The sequence below is a fragment of the Antechinus flavipes genome, chromosome 4 (assembly GCF_016432865.1).
Source record: "Antechinus flavipes isolate AdamAnt ecotype Samford, QLD, Australia chromosome 4, AdamAnt_v2, whole genome shotgun sequence".
NCBI lineage: Eukaryota > Metazoa > Chordata > Mammalia > Dasyuromorphia > Dasyuridae > Antechinus > Antechinus flavipes.
Genome location: NC_067401.1, coordinates 26,811,882 through 26,827,674, shown reverse-complemented (window position 1 = coordinate 26,827,674; position 15,793 = coordinate 26,811,882). Strand labels below are relative to the sequence as shown.

The window sequence follows — 15,793 nt, the reverse complement described above, 5'->3', positions numbered from 1 at the left end:
CCGAAGGAGGCTAAGGGAGACCCCGGCAAAGCGCCGCCCACCCCCCCACCCCCCCACAAAAGCGGAGACTGGAGTAATTTGTACAAAATTTATTGTCACGCTCGCGCCCAGGCGCGGGCCTCAACGTTCCACAAGACGTAAAAACACGAGCACAGAATCCAGGAGCTGAGCCAGGCTGCTGAATGTCAACAGTGGCGGGGGCGGGACGGGGCGGTGGGGGCGGGGCTTCTAGGCGTACAGGTCCTCCCGGTCGGCCGAGTACACCTCCCCCTCCTGCAGCAGCGCGAAGTTCAGGAAGTGGGAGGGCCGGTGCACCTCGTGGTAGAACTCTTTGGGGTTGGCCAGCTGCAGCTCGTATTTCATGTTGGGGTCATGCCGAACACCTGCAGGGGAGGGAGCCACAAGGTCCAGGGCCGGCCAGGCCTCCAGTCCCTCCCCACCCAATGGAGCCTGTGCCGGGGGGCTCCCAGCGGGGAGAGGCAGCAGGGCCTGAAGGAGCCCTCTTATTTGCACTCAAGTCCCTTCCGACTTTCTTTTTAAACCATGCATGTATGTTTCCAATTACAAGTAAAACTTTTCACATTTGCCTTAAGATTGTGAGTTCTGGCCTTTCCCTCCCCCCCCACCCCCCCACCCCCTCTGTTGTACAGGCAGTCGTGCAAGCCCTATTTCCACACCTGGCCTAGTTTTCTAAAAAAGGGAATTTGTTCATAAGGATCTTTTGGGAGCAAAGTGTGTTTGGGGAAGGCAATGAGGTAGTGCTTCAAGGAGCAGGCCTGGGGGGGTGGGGGGTGGGATGGAGGAAATCCCAGCAGACCCAAACCCGGATTCTCCCGGCCCAGCATGGCCCCGGAACCCCTGGGCGCACTCACCCATGAAGTTGTAGTTCCAGGACGCCTGAGCGGGGACCATGAAGAAGCCGAGGAAGCGGTCGGAGAGCAGCATCTGGACACGCTCATAGTGGGAGGGCAAGTAGCCTTTGGGGTTGTTGCCCTTGTCCGTGTTCTGCCGACCCCACTCGTAACCACTGGGTGTCAGCTTGTAGGCCGTCAGGGTGCAAGAGCCCGGGGTAAAGCTGGCAAAGAGCCGGGAGTTCAGAAGAAAAGCCCCAGCCCCTCAAGGAGCACCACAGAGAGGAATGAGCGCACCCCCCACCCCCTGCCCGCCCTTCCTCACCTGCAGGTGATGATGATTGTCTTCTCCCCGTCCCATGAGGGGTTGTCGGCCATGACCTTGGCATGGGTGGTGACGTCCTGGGGCGAGAGCTGGGGGGACTCGTTGGGCTGAGTGTGGATCCAGCCGAGGGGCTCCATCTCCTGTGAGGAGCGAGAGACTGATGAGTAGCGCTTCCTGAGAGCCGGAGTCCGGAGCAGCCCCAAGGGCACAGCGGACCCACTTCCCTACTGGCTGCCAGCACCTCCCCACTCACCTTGAGGTACTCATGCTGGGGAAGCTGGCCCGGCAGGTGCACTGTCTGGTGGGTGCCCCACTGAGGCACCATCACGATGCAGCGGATCTCCTTCACCTGAGGATTGTCTGGGGGGCTCACTCCATAGAGGTAGCCTGCAATCTGCAGACAAAGGGAAGGCACTCAACAATGGAGGCTCCTGGCCCAGGAGCAGCAGGGGCTCTTTTTCTGGCCCAGTGTGGGGGTCTGTGCCCACCCTGCCTCCTCACCTGGGCCCGAAGATCAGAAATGCAGATGAATTTCTTGAGGACGTTCTTGGGAAGGATGTAGGTGTAGCCCGTCTCTTTGATGTCGTCGGATGACACGTAGATGTGGTTAGTCCGCAGATGCAGGTTGGCCGCAGAGATGGCCCTGGGGTGGAAGGCAGGGGGTCAGCATTACAGCTCAAGCCCCGGACCTGCAGCCCGGGCTCTCTCCCACTTCACTGTCCCGAGCCTTCACCGGCGCCCCGCTCCCGTTCCCTGGGCCAGTACCTGACCCTCCACTCAGTCTTGGAGGAGAAAGTTTGCGTCTCGTAATTGCTGGTGGTGGAAGTGATGATCTCATCACCGTGCTTGTTGACAGTCCGGGTCTGTGTTGCTGTCAGCTGGGACTGCTCCTTGGTCTGCTTCTCAATCTCAGCAATCTGCTGCCGCTGCTGCGAAGGAGCGGAGATTTCCATGCCCAGGATGATGTCCCGGATCTCTGACTGCGTCAGCGAGGCCACGTTGACACTGTGGGGAAAGGGGAGTTCACACCACACCCATGGGAACGCAACCCTTTGTAACCCTCTGGCCCCTGGACAATTCTAGACCTTCCCCCAGGGAAGCGGACTCTGACCCAGGTGGGCTTCTGCAGGGCCATGCCTTCTTGGATAACCTGCCTGACCCAGGGGACAGCCTCCTTCTTCAGAAGATCCTCACTAAACCCATGCCAAGTCTGGCACTGCCCTCAGTGAGCAAGCTCTCCCGCCCCAACCCAGGGCATGCCCTCGGCTCACTTGTTCTTTTTGCCGTAATCAGCCAGGATCAGGTCCTTGAGCTGCACCTCAACCTTGATCCACTCCTCGTCAGTCAGCGTGGGCCAAATGTGGTGTGGCTCTGTGATGGTGGTCTTGTCCGGCTTCAAGATCACCTTGGCCCGGTCATTGTTCACGTGAAGGGCACGGAGAATCAGGATGAGACGGGAAAAGGCCTGGGCACAAGAGAAAAATGTCAGCCTCACACGCCCCACAAGGTTTCCCCCCTTTCTAGACTTTCCAGAGAACAAGCAATTTTTGCATCTACTTGCGCATCCCCAGGCCAGAGAACCTGAGCAAAGGGAGCGCCGAAGATGCCCCCATCCCTGCGCCAGGACGCCCCTGGCCCCATTTCACACCGTGTAGGATGAGATGGTTCTGAGCCAGTCGTCATAGAGATTGAAGAGAACCATTTGGGGCTCGGTGGCCTTGAGGATAAGGTCCCCAAATTTCTCCACTTTGAGACAGGCCTGGAAAGGCAGCTGCAGCTCTGAGCCTTTGATCACAATGTTGGGGAAGTCCAGTAAGTGCACCTGAAACAAAGTCGGGATGAATGGCTCCACTCCAAGGCTCTAGGGCCCAATTCTGCCCCAAGAGTCCCTCCAGACTCCTTACCTCCAAGGGGTCCAACATGCCTTTTCTGGTCACAATAATCTGTTTGGGCTGCTCCTCTACAGGGAGAGAACGGATCAGGGCAGCCACTTCCTCAGCCGTCTTCCACTTGGCCAACTGGGAAGAGGACAGAGGACATTGCCCACTGAGCCTCCACCCAGAAGATGGGCAGAGGGCAGGGCAGACACAGAAGGCAGGAAGGCGCTAGGAGGCACCCACGGGGGCCCATCACCATGGGTTCAGTGATAAAAATGAGATCAGAGGAGTGGGGAGGATGAGTGGAGAAGGTCTTCAAAGAAAGAGCACCATGTGCTGCCCAGAAGCTCCTAGAATTCACAATGAGTTTGCCCAGAGATCATGGAGTCCCAGGGTCACAGAGACTCTAACTAAGGGGTCGTTTTAGGAGGCTGCTCAAATCCTGGAGGTGGGCTGGGAGCCCCCACCCGGTGTCCTCATGGAATGCCAGGCCAGACAAAACAGAGGGAAGGAAGAGCAGGACCTTTGAGGCCCCTGATCCCTGATACCTGACCCAGACGCTTCTGTCCAGCCCACACAGATGTGTGGATGATCTTCAGGAAGAGCTGCCCTGTCCTTGGATTGAAGATGAAGATGGCCCCATTGATGGGCTTGGTAGTCAAGTTCCCTTCAAAGGTCTAAGGCAGGAGCAGACACGCTCTGTTAATGGAACCCCGACACGAGCCTGAACACAGACAGTCCCCAGCCCCCCTCCCAGCGGGGCATGATGCCCAGGCCCAGGCCTACCTTATGAATGGTGACTCTGTAGACATTGGTGTCATCCACAAACCAGATGATCTGGTTGGAGAAGAGCTCGCCGTAGTTCTGGGAAGAGAGGTAAGGCTCCGTGGGCTCGGAGGAGTACAGCTGCAGCCCCTTGCGTATTCGCTCTCGGAGCACGTATAAGGCAGGGTTTGCCTTCATGATCTTGGCCATGGCTTGCTGGATCAGCGGCTTGCTGCCTGGAAACCAGTTTCCGTAGGCGCTGTGAAGACGGGAGGGTGAGAGTGAAGGCCAGAGGAAGGAAGGGGGAGCGGACCAACATGGTGGGCTGTGGGCTGCCAGAGCAAAACCCGTGGGGAGCATCCCGGGCTAGGAAAGAAGGCCCACGAACCTACAAACCGGAGCCACAGAAACGACTGGGGCCTGCTCACCTGTGCAGATTGTACGCCAGGTCTATGGCAATAAGCACCCCCGTCGGAGAGGGGTAGATACTCATGTTGTCGGTGGTGTAGTCCAGAAACTTGGCCCGAGCGTAGCGCTCGATATCATGGGAGTCATAGTCGCCCCAGCGCAGCTGGATGTCGATCCAGTACTTCTGAGTGGTGGTGCTGTCCATCACGTCCCTACAAGGACAAGGAAGTCAAGGGCCCTGCCTCCGAGGGAGCATCAGCATCCCTGACACACAAAGGGGAACAAAGGGCACCTGCCAGCCCTGGGAAGGATTAGAGCAGAGAAAGGCAGAAGGGCCTGGCAGAGCCTGGTCTCCCAGCGAGGCAGGAAAGTGTCGAGCCGAGCTGGGCAGTACGTACTTGGAGTCAGCCAGCAGAGATGGCCGGGAGACATTCCATTTGTAGGAGGCAAAAAGCAGAATGTCTGCACAAGAAGAGTTCATCTTATAGGACTTCCGGGGGTGAATTGTCTCCTTCTGCACCGTCTCAATTTCCAGCGCATCCAATTCTTGGTCAAACACCTAAAGACGAGACAGAGTGAGGGATATGCTGACGGCAGGTGGCTGTAGCCAAGAAAAGCAAGCACGCCACCCAACTAAGGGACAATCTCCCGGAGACGGCACCCCGCCCAGAGCTTACAGGAACTCCTCCCTGACCAAAGCCTACCTGACACAAGTCCATGACAATACTCTCGTGGATTTTCTGCCATAAATGGGCACGGAAAATCTGGATGAGAGAGATCTTCAGGGTGGGGATCTTGCCGTGCATGAAGATGCCAGTAAGGTCCAGCTGGACCTGGAAACCTACATACACCTGAAGGAGAGCAGGGGAGGTGAGCCTGAGAAGGTGGAGATGGAGCCAGACACACCATCCCTTCCATCTCCTGACCCCAAGGAAGACTCACGTTGGCGCGGTTAATGGTCGGCGACCACCACAGCGTGAAGCGACGGTTGGGGATCTGGTTCAAGCCGGACCGCTGGGCATTGGTCAGCTTCTTCCATTTCATTGACTCCTCAAAGCCACTGGCCTTCTCCCTGTGAGGGCCAAAGCAGCCTGGTGACCATCGGCACTCCCTCCCACCCAGGCTCAGCCGCTCTGACCCTTGGGGTACCTCACTGGGGGCAAAGAGAGCAGCAGCACACGGGGGCTGTTACCAGGAATGGGCAGGAGTGGGGAGGAAAGCACAATCTCACCAGAAAAGACCCTCCCAGGTAGGGAAGTAAGTGCCCTTGAAGAGGGTGTGTTCCAGGATGCCCTCCACACCACCCAGGGCTTGGATCATGTCTGTGCGGTAATTGTTCAGGTTCCAGAGCTTTCCATCATGCCGCTGGTGGGTCCACCAGAAAGGATTCTGTTTCAGGACCTGAAGGGGGCAGTGGGTAAAGAAAAGATGCAAGTCAGTAACAACCAAGCAAGTGACTGACCAAACCAGGCCCGCAGGAGGCAGCGGCTTGTGCTCCCAGAGGAGCCCTCCCCGCCCGCATCTCCTCCAGCACCTGGTATTGCTTGAAGTCGGTGCGGACACGCCAGCCCTTGTCATAAGCCAGTGTGTGCCGGTCCTTTTGGAACAGGGTGTTGATCCGGGGAATGCCTCGGTCCCATGAATCCTCCAGGTCCTCCAGGGTCAGCCGCCTGCCCATAAAAGAAAGGGGAGAGTTGAAATAATGACGCAGTCCCTGGGACAGGATGCTCCCCTACCAGGACAATAGGAGGCTCTGGGGCTTCTCCTCCCCGGGCGGGCCCCCACCTGTTCTGAGCGATGGCCTCCTGCCTCTTAAGCGCATACTCGGCCCAGACCCGTTGAGAGTCGATGAACTCGCTCTCCCAAGGCTGGATGTAGCGGTACAAGTTAGGAATGAGCTGGTCTTCTTCATGGCTCATCCCGGAGCGGAAGTGGGTGATGCCCACATCTGTCTGCTTGGACCACCTGAGATCAGACTGGGGGATGAGCACGTGGCCCATGGACAGCATGCCCAGCCCCCCGAGCTCTTTGGGGGTGTAGAACACGACTGGGGGGAAGCGGCTCGGCATCTTGGAGTTGAGCCCGATCTTGATTCGGGTCTGGATCTTGTTCTCACATTTCACCAGAAGGTCCAGCAGCTCCTGGGTGTTCACCACAGCCTCGCGGAAGTACGTCATGAGCCCAATGAGAGCTGTGTTCCACTTGTTCACAATCTGGAAGGACGCAAAGGCAAAAAGGCAACGAAAAGGTGAAGGAGTCAAAGTTGAAAGGTGAGAGGGAGAACTGAGAGGAGGGACCGTGAGGACGGCAGTACCTTGGTGAAGGTGGTCGAGCCAGAGGCCATCAGGATCTGACGCACACGGTTGTGGAAGCGCTGCATCGACTCGTCATCCACACGCAGGAAGCACTGAGCTGTCCGCTCCTTTGTGACCTGGGTCAGGAGACAGTGACAGTGGTCACGAGAGGGGACCCATCAGGGGGCTCAGAGGGCCTCGCCTCTCCCATCCCCCCACCCTCCAGCCCTGCCCTTGCTGACAGCCGCCCTTAAGCCCCAGGCCAGCACCTCGTTCTGGAGGTTCCAAACACCGTCCTTGTGGGTGAACTCCTCGTAGCTGGTGCGGCACTTGGGCAGGATGCGGCACTCGAAGCCGCACATGTTGAAGAGCAGGTTGGGGTTGTCCTTGCTGTACACCGACACAAAGCTGTTCTCCCACTGCACCGTCGTCACCGATCGCGGCAGTCGGTTTTTGATATCCCAGAACACAGCGCGGCCCCTGCCCACAGAAGGGCACAGGGTCAGGGGGCCAGCTTCTCTGTGAGACCCTGAGCCTCCCGTTTCTGAAGTTCCCCGCTCCCGCTCACTGGGGACGCTGAGGTCACCTGCGGCATCCCTTTTCCTTCCCCCCACTCACAAGTTGACATCGTGCTTCATGAGGCGCATCCGCGCGTCGCGGGGCCAGCACTTCTTGTTGTTGTAGCCCACGATGTTCTCGTTGTTGGGGTCTGGGTGCTCCGTGAGGTAGCGCTGGATCAAGTCCCGGGCCTCGTCAGCAGTGAACCTGCGCCAGCCAGGACCCCAAAGCCTCAGCTGGGTGCGGCCCTTGCGCAGCCCACAGATAAACTAGACCCCCAAAACCCAACCTCCCCATGGCCCTGGGTAAGGGACCGCCACCATTGGGCTGGAGGGAGGTTCACACACCTGAAGAAAATGTGGATGCGGTCGATGTATCTACAGAAGAGGCGGATGGGGTGGGCGGCTTCTGTGGCGATGTCTTGGAAGCTAAGGAAGTCATTGGGCATTTGGGGAGGCCCAGCCATCTCGCTGGCCCGGTGCAGGCCCAACACCAGAAGGTCCATCACCAGCCCGTAGTACTGCACGATGAAGGAGGCGAACTGGAGTCCTCGAATGATCCCATATGAATTCGTATGGTTCATGTCCTAGGAAGAAGGGAGCGTCACAACGCTGCCCCTCCCTCCCTCTCCCCCCCAGCCCGGCCCCCAGCCCCCCGGCACCCTGGGCCTGCCTTGTAGTTGATGACCACGTTGTTCTTGGCTGTCATGTAGTCAGCAATGTTGTGGTCCACAATGAGGCGCAGGAGCCTGTTCAGGAGCGTCAAGTCGATCTTCTCGTACATCTTCTCAAAGCGTGACTCCAGCATGACGTTGCACTCTCCCTCACTCGTCTCCCACACGTCCTGCAGGTTATTGATGCCTGGCAGGAAGAGAAGGACTCGGCCGCTCAGCACCCCCCAGGGCAGGAAGGGGGTCAGAGCCCCCGTAGGCGGCGGTCAGTGGTCACAGCCCCGGCCCCACTTCCTCACTAGCAGCCCACCCTCTGTGAGGACCCCCACGTGCCACCCCCGGGGCCTGACCTTGGCACCACTTATACACCAGCAGGGGAGGCGGCTCCGTGTCAGCAGGTTTGATCCAGGGTGGGAAGAGCCGGCGCTTGTCAGCTTCGTACCACAGGTACTGGTCCAAGTAGGCGTCTGTGATCTTCTCGAGGGGCTCTACGTCGTACACGGGAACCAGGTGACTGTACAGGTCCATGAACTCAATGCCCACCTGTGGGGCGAGGTGTCCAGGTCACACCCGCGCCCCAGCATTCGGGGCCGCACCCCTCCCCCACGGCCCCCCGCTCACCTCCTTGAAGGCTCTCTGCGTAAGTAAGTGACGCTTGATGCGAGACAGAGCCTCGTGCGGGTTGTCATAGGCTTGCTCGATCAGGCCCAGCTCCTCCCTCTGGGATTGGTTCAAACGGGACTTCACGCTGAGGGAGGAGCAAAGTCAGGGAAGTCAGGGCTGGCAGGGAGAGCGGACGCCCCGGTGACTGAGAACGCGGCGCCCCCCGAGCCCTCACCTGTAGGCCTCCTTGAGCCGCTCCAGGGCCAGGATGAGTAGCTTGGTGTCATGCTTGTAGGAGAGTGGGGGGAAAGGGATGGGGGAGAATCTGCGGCTCTCCAGCCAGTGCACGGTGGTGGTGTAGACAGCCACTGCCTCTTCGGCTGTGATGTAGGGACCATCCTGGGCAGAGAGAAATTCAATTCCACGTGCTGGTCTGAGCAGCAAAGCGGCACCTCCTTGGGCCGCGCGCCCGCAGCCCCTCCCCGCGCTGCTCCCCCCGCGCCGACCCTCACCTTTAGGTAGTTGTGCTGTCGCTCCTGTTCGGCCTTCAGATAGAGCCGTGTGAGCCGACCCAAGTTCTTCTTACAAACGGTCTTGTCGACGGTGGCTCCCCGGCGGATCCGCTCTCGGTTGTAATGGGCAGTGTTGGTCCACCAATCCGCCTTCGCCTTCACGTAGCGCAGAATCATGTTCTCAATGGGGGTCGGCAACCCAGGAACCTAAAGAGGAAATAGGCAGAGAGAGGAGTTGGGGCCCAAACACAGTGACGAGGGGAGGAAGAAACCCGATGAACCTGGGACCGCTGCCCCGCGCACGCAAACCCACAGACCTTCCAGGGGATGTTGGCCTTCCAGCAGCGCCAGGCCTCACTGAGGTGCTGCAGGATCGTCCGGGCCTTGTTCTGTTTGATGCCCTCGGGCATCATGTCCAAGATGTCGTGCATCACCGCTGCCCGGAGCTCCAAGTCAAAGTGGGACTCCACTCGCTGCTTGGTCACGGTCTTCGCCACTCCCTTTGAGTGACGACCTGGCAGTTACAGGTAAAAATGCACTGTGAGCAATCCACACCTCTGGGGTCTACATCCCCCAGTTCCTGTGACAGGAAAAGGAGCTATTTACCAGGGGCCTGTGTGGTCTCCGACAAAAGCCAGACTCAACCTGAAATGCCAATTCTGTCTCTAAGAAAATTCCACTCTTAACTTCAGATTGATGCAAAAGGAACCACAGTGCAAATGTAGTTTTGTATGCTTGTGCAAGTTTGTTTTACTCTTGAAATTTTCTGGGTTTGATGCTGGCCTTTTCTTTCTTATTGTGAATGGTTTCCAAAAGCAATTCCTTGTCTTACAGGGGAGCAATCCCATCAAAGCAGATCTAACCCGTTTTGAGTCCCATTCCCCACACTCTGAGAAGAATCACCCAAAAGATGGTTGGTTCAACTCTGCTTGGAAATGTCCAGGAAGGGGGTCCCTGATTTGCTGGGATGTCACCCTCCACTTTACATTTGTGAGGAGGTTTTTGCTATTTTCTAAAAACAGCAACTCTAGAACTGCCCCTCTATGCGCTGTTCTTTCTTCTGACTCTCAGGCCAAGTCTCTTTCACAGCGGTGAAGGCAGCTGACGTGGCTCTGAGGACCGTTCTCTTCTTCTGCAGGAGAAAATACAGACCCCTAACTGGTCAAAGATCCTGACCATCCTAGCTAGTCAATGTAATTCTTCAAACTCGCCAGCCAGGGTCAAACGTGTTCTGAGGGGCAAGAGGAACAGGCCCACAGATTCAACAGCACTCCATCCCTCCAAGCCATTTAACTTTCGCCTGCATTTCTGGCTGCCCACACCTTTTGCCAAGTCCTTCTGTAGACAGACTGCCTGCCTCCTACACCTGGACAGCTGATTATTGAGATGTGTAGGACTTTTCTAGCCTCTTAAATCTCTGTGGAACTTAACTTAGTTCCCTCCATCAGCTGTCTCTCCTGGCTGCTGGCATCTGCCAATCCTTGTACAAGTTTACCCAAGTCACTCAGAAAAAGGTGCACCGGCACAGGACTAACCGATAAAGGACGCTCAGGGGCAGCCCATAGAACTCTTCCCCCAAGCTGATACAAACCCATTTATGACCCTCCTTCAGTCTGATAAGTCAAGTAATTCCTAATAACTCTATTCCCTTCTTTAGCCTTCTCTTCAGAGAGAAGTCTCAGTCACTTGAGGCTGAAGATCTGCCTGGAGTGTTCTCTCTATTTGCATCATGATCCAAAGAAGGGGATCCCATTCACCCCAGAAAAGATGGAGAATAGAAGAGAATCAATATGATTCTCACACATGCTGGAAAATGGAGAAGATGATGAGTGCCAGGGGCAGTTACTCACCTTCAAACTGCCGGGCCAGGAGGTTGCCCAGCCACCGTTCCAAAAGAGGGGTGATGCCACGCATGAAAAACAACCAGACTCGCCAACCAGCAGCCCAGAAACCACAGCCTGGGCCCTTCCCCACAGGACCCTAGAATGCCGAGCAAAGCCCTGGATCAGCCACGGGTCCCATTGTTGCCTCCCACGGGACCAGGGCATCAGGAGGAAGCAGCAGGCTCGGAAGCCCTTGAGCTCCCTGCAGAGTCTCACCCAGAACCTCCCCAAGCAGCACCCATGGAAAACCCAGGACTGGGAGGGGCTCTTACCGTGTTGAAGCGATAGTAGATAAGGTGCTTCAGGTCCTTGCACATGCGGATCTGCCGCATCAGCTTGTATTTGTAGCGGTACATTCCTGTCAGTTGTCCCACGTGGGCAAATATATACTGCAGCCCGTCTGCTAGCTGGAAGAGCATTACCCATCAGGCCCTGGGCTTGGACCAGCCCCTCCCCCTCCCACTGTGGGTCAGCCCCCTCTCACCTGAAAGGCATCCACGTTGCCCAGGCGGTACTGGACGTGGCTGTCCACCACGAGCTTGGTCAGCCGCAGCACCTCCCGACACAAGTGGAAGGCATTTCCGAAGCGAGACTTCTTTCTCTCCTGAGGGAGAACAAGAAGCAGAAAGCGAGCTGGAGTTAGTTAGGAGACAATCCCCAAGCCTGGGACTCCCTCCACGTGGGGGGCCCTGGAGTCAGCGTCACCATCAGCCCACCCTCCCCCACAGGCCCGCCTGGGCACCTTGGTGGTGAGAGTCTTGACAGGCTTTAGGTTGAAGTTATAGTCCAGATGCAAGTAGTTGAGATTCTTCCGGTGGATGAGGAGGTTGAGCATATTATAGCCCTGGCGGCAGACCTGCAGCCCTACCTCCACCCAGTCCAGCTTGGTGGACTGGAAGAACTTGGTGGCCTTAAAGGATCGGAAGAGATACCTGAGGGACAGAAGAGATGCATTTTCCTTTTGTTCTAGGGCTTGGGGGTGGAGGGTGGGGTCAGCAGCAAGAGAAGAAAAGAGATTACTGAGGCTGCTCACCTCTTCTTCTGGGCCTTGGGGGGTCGGTGCTTGAGGGCATTCAGCACGTAGTACTTGAGTAGCTTTTGGTAGGAGACCCTCACCTTCACAGGCTGCCCAGCAGGACAATGCTCCCGATACCTGAAGGGACAGACAAGGTAGGATTTGGCAGATTCCCCTTATCCTACACTGCTGCCTACTTCAAGCTCCACCTCCTGCACTCAAAAGGAGACTTTACCAGTTTTTAACCAGGGGTATGTCCAGGGCACGGCGGGTGCGACCAGAGCGAAGGTTGAAGGGCCTAGGTGCCCACAGAAGTGCGATGCCATTGGCAGTATTATCTGTGTAAAGGGGCGTGTCCTTGAGGAAAGGTTCCACAAACTCAGGCAGCTCAAACTCCTCGTCATCATCTGGCAAAGGTTCTTGACTCTAAAAAGGAGAATGCCAAGGAGCTCAGTCCTTGACGCTTTGTGTAGATTTGGCTCAGTCTTTCATTCTACCCAAAAGCTAGGCCTACCAGTGAACCATATCCCTGAGGGGCAGGGGCTGAGAGATCCAGCACAGCAGGCCCCATGTCTCCCACGCTACCTGGCTCTAGGCCAACAGAACCTAAATCCCAGAGGAAGCAATCACAGCTATCCAAAACAATCTCCTTCCATGGGTTAGCAAAATACCACACAGTAAAAAGTCTATTCAGACTCAGAATAAAATGGAAGAACAGAAATTCAGACACAGTAAGGCCCAAGAAAAAGAAACATCTAACAAAGAAAAACAACTACCATCCAAAAGGGAAGCACAAAGGCTCACAGTACAGAAATCAAGAAAAATAGCAAAACAGTGATTTTGGAGCCAATTACTGAGATTCCAATCTGTTTTCATGAAGAATAAGGAAGTCACCCCAGAGCCAGATTTTTTAAGAGTCGATCCCCAGCTAGGAAGAGATCACATCTTTAAGGCAGTAATTAAGAGAAGAGTCCATAAAGTTACTTATTCTGCCTTACCTTGACAGAATGTCTGTGGGAGATAGGATTGATCAAAGGATCAAAGTAAAAGGCTGGGAGATCAGGGTCCTCTGTTTTGATGAACACAACATTAGGAGTGTGGTACCTGAAATGAAAGAGCCACTAAGAGCCCATGATCAGGTGAAATCCCCCCTTCTACGCACCCTGCCACTGCCTTGGCCCAGCCCATTTCCCAGCTCTTCTTCTCTGATAAAGGTTCTGGTTTCTTTACCAGGTGAGGTGCACGTGGTGTGGAAGGTTGTTGTACAAGTATGGAAAAGCAATCTTATATTCGGTTCTGATGGGCTGCCTGATGATGATCTTGTTGATATCATTAAATTCATTCCAGTCTTCATCTCTGCAGGGAGTAGCAAGCACAAGTAAATCCAAGAGTGAGGGCGTGTCACAAGTGAGGTACTAATATAGAACGTGTTTAGTGCTCCAGACCTGCCAGAATCTGGCATCAAGTACAGATTTGACCCAAACCAGGGACTCTGCAAGTCCTTCTTTCTAATCACACTTACTGAAGATTGATATCTCGGACCAGTGGTTCAAATTTAGGGCCCCCTGGGATAGCCATGTTGAGGGCCTTAGAGGTGAAAAACGCCTTTAGGTCAAACAGATAGAAGTAATTGTCATCCACAAGATCAGTTAGGAGCTGATTGGCCAGGCGGTACAGAGTGGACATCATGGGCAGGGTGAACTGCCAGCGCTGATAAGTAGAGCCATTTACATACCTGGAAATAAAAGACTAAGGTGAGGAATCCGTTACCCAGTCCATACCAATTATTCCTAAAGTCAAGACTTCTCTCTCTCTTCAACAGACACAGAGAGGAGCAACAATGCCAGCTGGCTGAGCCTGGTACCACTCACTTCCTACTGTCCCTTAGGGGCTGGTGGTCATAAAACCAGTCCAGCACAGGGGCATCCTCCTCAGGGTCCAGTTCCAGCTGAATGGCTTCCAAAGGCTCCACATCGAGGATATTGTCAGCATAGTCAAGGGGTGGCTCCTCATCATCAAATGGGGGGAAACGCATCCGCTTGAAGTGCCGCCTGTCCCTCTTCTCTCGACGCATCATGATCCACATGGACCTGGGGAGAGCCACATCACAATCAGATCTCCAGATGTAACACAGAGACAAGCTTTGGATCGCAGCATCCCCCAGTCCCTCTTACCCCCACTGAGAGATGTAGACAGGCTCGATGACCCAAGGAATTTCATTGACAAAGGAAATCGCACCAGTGATGTGGTACAGAACAGGCACATCCCGGATCTGCTCCCAGGGCATGGGCATGTTTTCCAAGAGCTTGAGGACAGCATGCGGCATATACTTCAGGGCCCTGTAGTATTGGGTAATGAGAGGGTGAGGCTCTGTTCCCTACTCCATACACTACGCTGTTCTATTCGGTGGGTAAAGAAGAGTCAAGCTAACTCACAATCTTCTAGAAATAAACTCCCCTGGCTCAGTTTTAGGCTAAGTAACTGTACGGTTGCTTCCTGTTTATCAGTAGGAAAAGCAATTTAGTTTTGGTCTCCCCACTTACCTAGCCTCTAGCTATAGAATTCAAATGGGGAGGTCAAGGGAACCAGGGAACTCAAGGCAGGAGTTTGCTGTTTCTATGTTCTGGATGTCTTGAAAGAATTCAGTTTCAAACATGTCAGAACACAGCAGACCTATGGGCCTAAAGTGATAGCAAAGTCCATGCAATAATGGATTTGTAAAATGTAAATTTTGGGATTTGCAACTCCTGCAATCCTGAAGTACCATCCCTCAAATGGGCATTAAGAGTAGCAGTATTCGAGGTATTACACCATGTAAGCAGAATGATTGGCCAGGCTCCAATGTATAGTCAGAGAGGAAAAGAACAATCACGTCCAGAATTAAAAATGCTTAAGAGCCTGGGAATACGATCACAGTTTTATGAGGACCACGTTCTAAGCAAGCCCCACTGGCAGCTGCTTGGGATTCCCAAGGAACAACAATCTCACGACTTTCTCCACATCCCTCTAGCCCCTGGATTTCCTCACCCCAGGTAGACTCGCTTGTCATGACGGAACTTCCGGTTCGTCATGTCCCCATGGTCACGGATGATCTTCCTGACATGCTCGGGAGGCATGTCTTCCTTTTGTGCATCTACAAATCCAAATTTCCGCTTCTCTGCATAGCGCTTTGCCTGCAACTGCTGCCATTTTCGGGCTGGCAAGAAAAACTAACGAGTCACCGTCTATCCCACATGAACGTTCCCAGTCCCAAGAGGTTTTCCCTCAAAGGTATTCCAGATGAGTCTCTAGAGAGTGCTCTTTCACAAGGATGAGAGCAACAGACCAGAAGCTGAATGCTCCCAGGGACACGAGGAGACTAAAAAAGATGGGGACCCAAGCAGCAGCCTACTCCCAGGCTTAAGTCCCCAAACCCCTCACCTTTTTCCTGAAGCTTCTCCTCGGACATGTAGTCCGGCAGCGGTGCCAGAGGGCCGGGCACAGGGGTACCCGGCCCTCTGTAGGGAAACACCCCGGCCATGTCCGGAGAACCTGGAGAATGGTAACGGAACTCAGTCAGGTTTAGAGGGTAAAGCCGATCCAGAAAGTTCCTAATGCCTTTCCCCAACCGACGTTTCTAGACTCATACTAAGATAAACGTAATCTGGGCTTCTCTGGGCCTTCCTCACCTCCCCAATGTAGGCTGGGCAGGCCCACATCGGGCCCCTGGGCTGGGACCGGCCTCCCTGGTTCCGTCCCCCACCAAGGTCCCCCTCTCGTCTCCCATCCCAACTCGACGCTTTCTCTTCCGTTCCGGCTGCGGACCCTCCATCGCTACCCTCCCCAGACTCTCGGCGAGACCTCCTGCATCCCCCCTCCCGCCGCCGCCAACGCCACCTCCCATTTTGGGCCCTAGAATGTAAGCTCCCAGGAAGGCCAGGCCCACGGTAAGGGTTTAAGGAAAGCTGCCAGGCGGGGGAGGGGGGAAAACGGGAGACGAGGCCTACACTCAGGGAGCTCCCCATCTGACCCAGTTTCCCCCCCGACAGCCCC

General features: G+C 55.4%; 1 protein-coding gene across 1 annotated transcript; it reads right to left on the bottom strand.

Moving 5' to 3' along the window:
- Window positions 1-74: 74 nt before the first annotated feature.
- Window positions 75-15,292, bottom strand: PRPF8 (pre-mRNA processing factor 8). The gene is made up of 41 exons (XM_051992178.1): window positions 15,182-15,292; window positions 14,789-14,957; window positions 13,936-14,100; window positions 13,633-13,851; window positions 13,284-13,496; window positions 12,992-13,117; window positions 12,760-12,865; window positions 11,997-12,187; window positions 11,780-11,899; window positions 11,489-11,678; window positions 11,231-11,350; window positions 11,019-11,153; window positions 10,714-10,843; window positions 9,181-9,377; window positions 8,864-9,070; window positions 8,587-8,750; window positions 8,370-8,496; window positions 8,099-8,291; window positions 7,751-7,938; window positions 7,426-7,664; window positions 7,139-7,285; window positions 6,790-7,000; window positions 6,541-6,657; window positions 6,012-6,439; window positions 5,761-5,896; window positions 5,458-5,627; window positions 5,169-5,298; window positions 4,931-5,077; window positions 4,625-4,785; window positions 4,247-4,438; window positions 3,840-4,077; window positions 3,602-3,730; window positions 3,081-3,194; window positions 2,825-2,998; window positions 2,448-2,641; window positions 1,942-2,181; window positions 1,678-1,819; window positions 1,430-1,570; window positions 1,177-1,316; window positions 873-1,075; window positions 75-383 (listed from the first exon to the last, which is right to left on the bottom strand). The coding sequence occupies exons 1-41, from the start codon at window positions 15,279-15,281 to the stop codon at window positions 229-231; spliced, it is 7,008 nt and encodes a 2,335-aa protein (XP_051848138.1). The 5' UTR covers window positions 15,282-15,292; the 3' UTR covers window positions 75-228.
- Window positions 15,293-15,793: the final 501 nt, after the last annotated feature.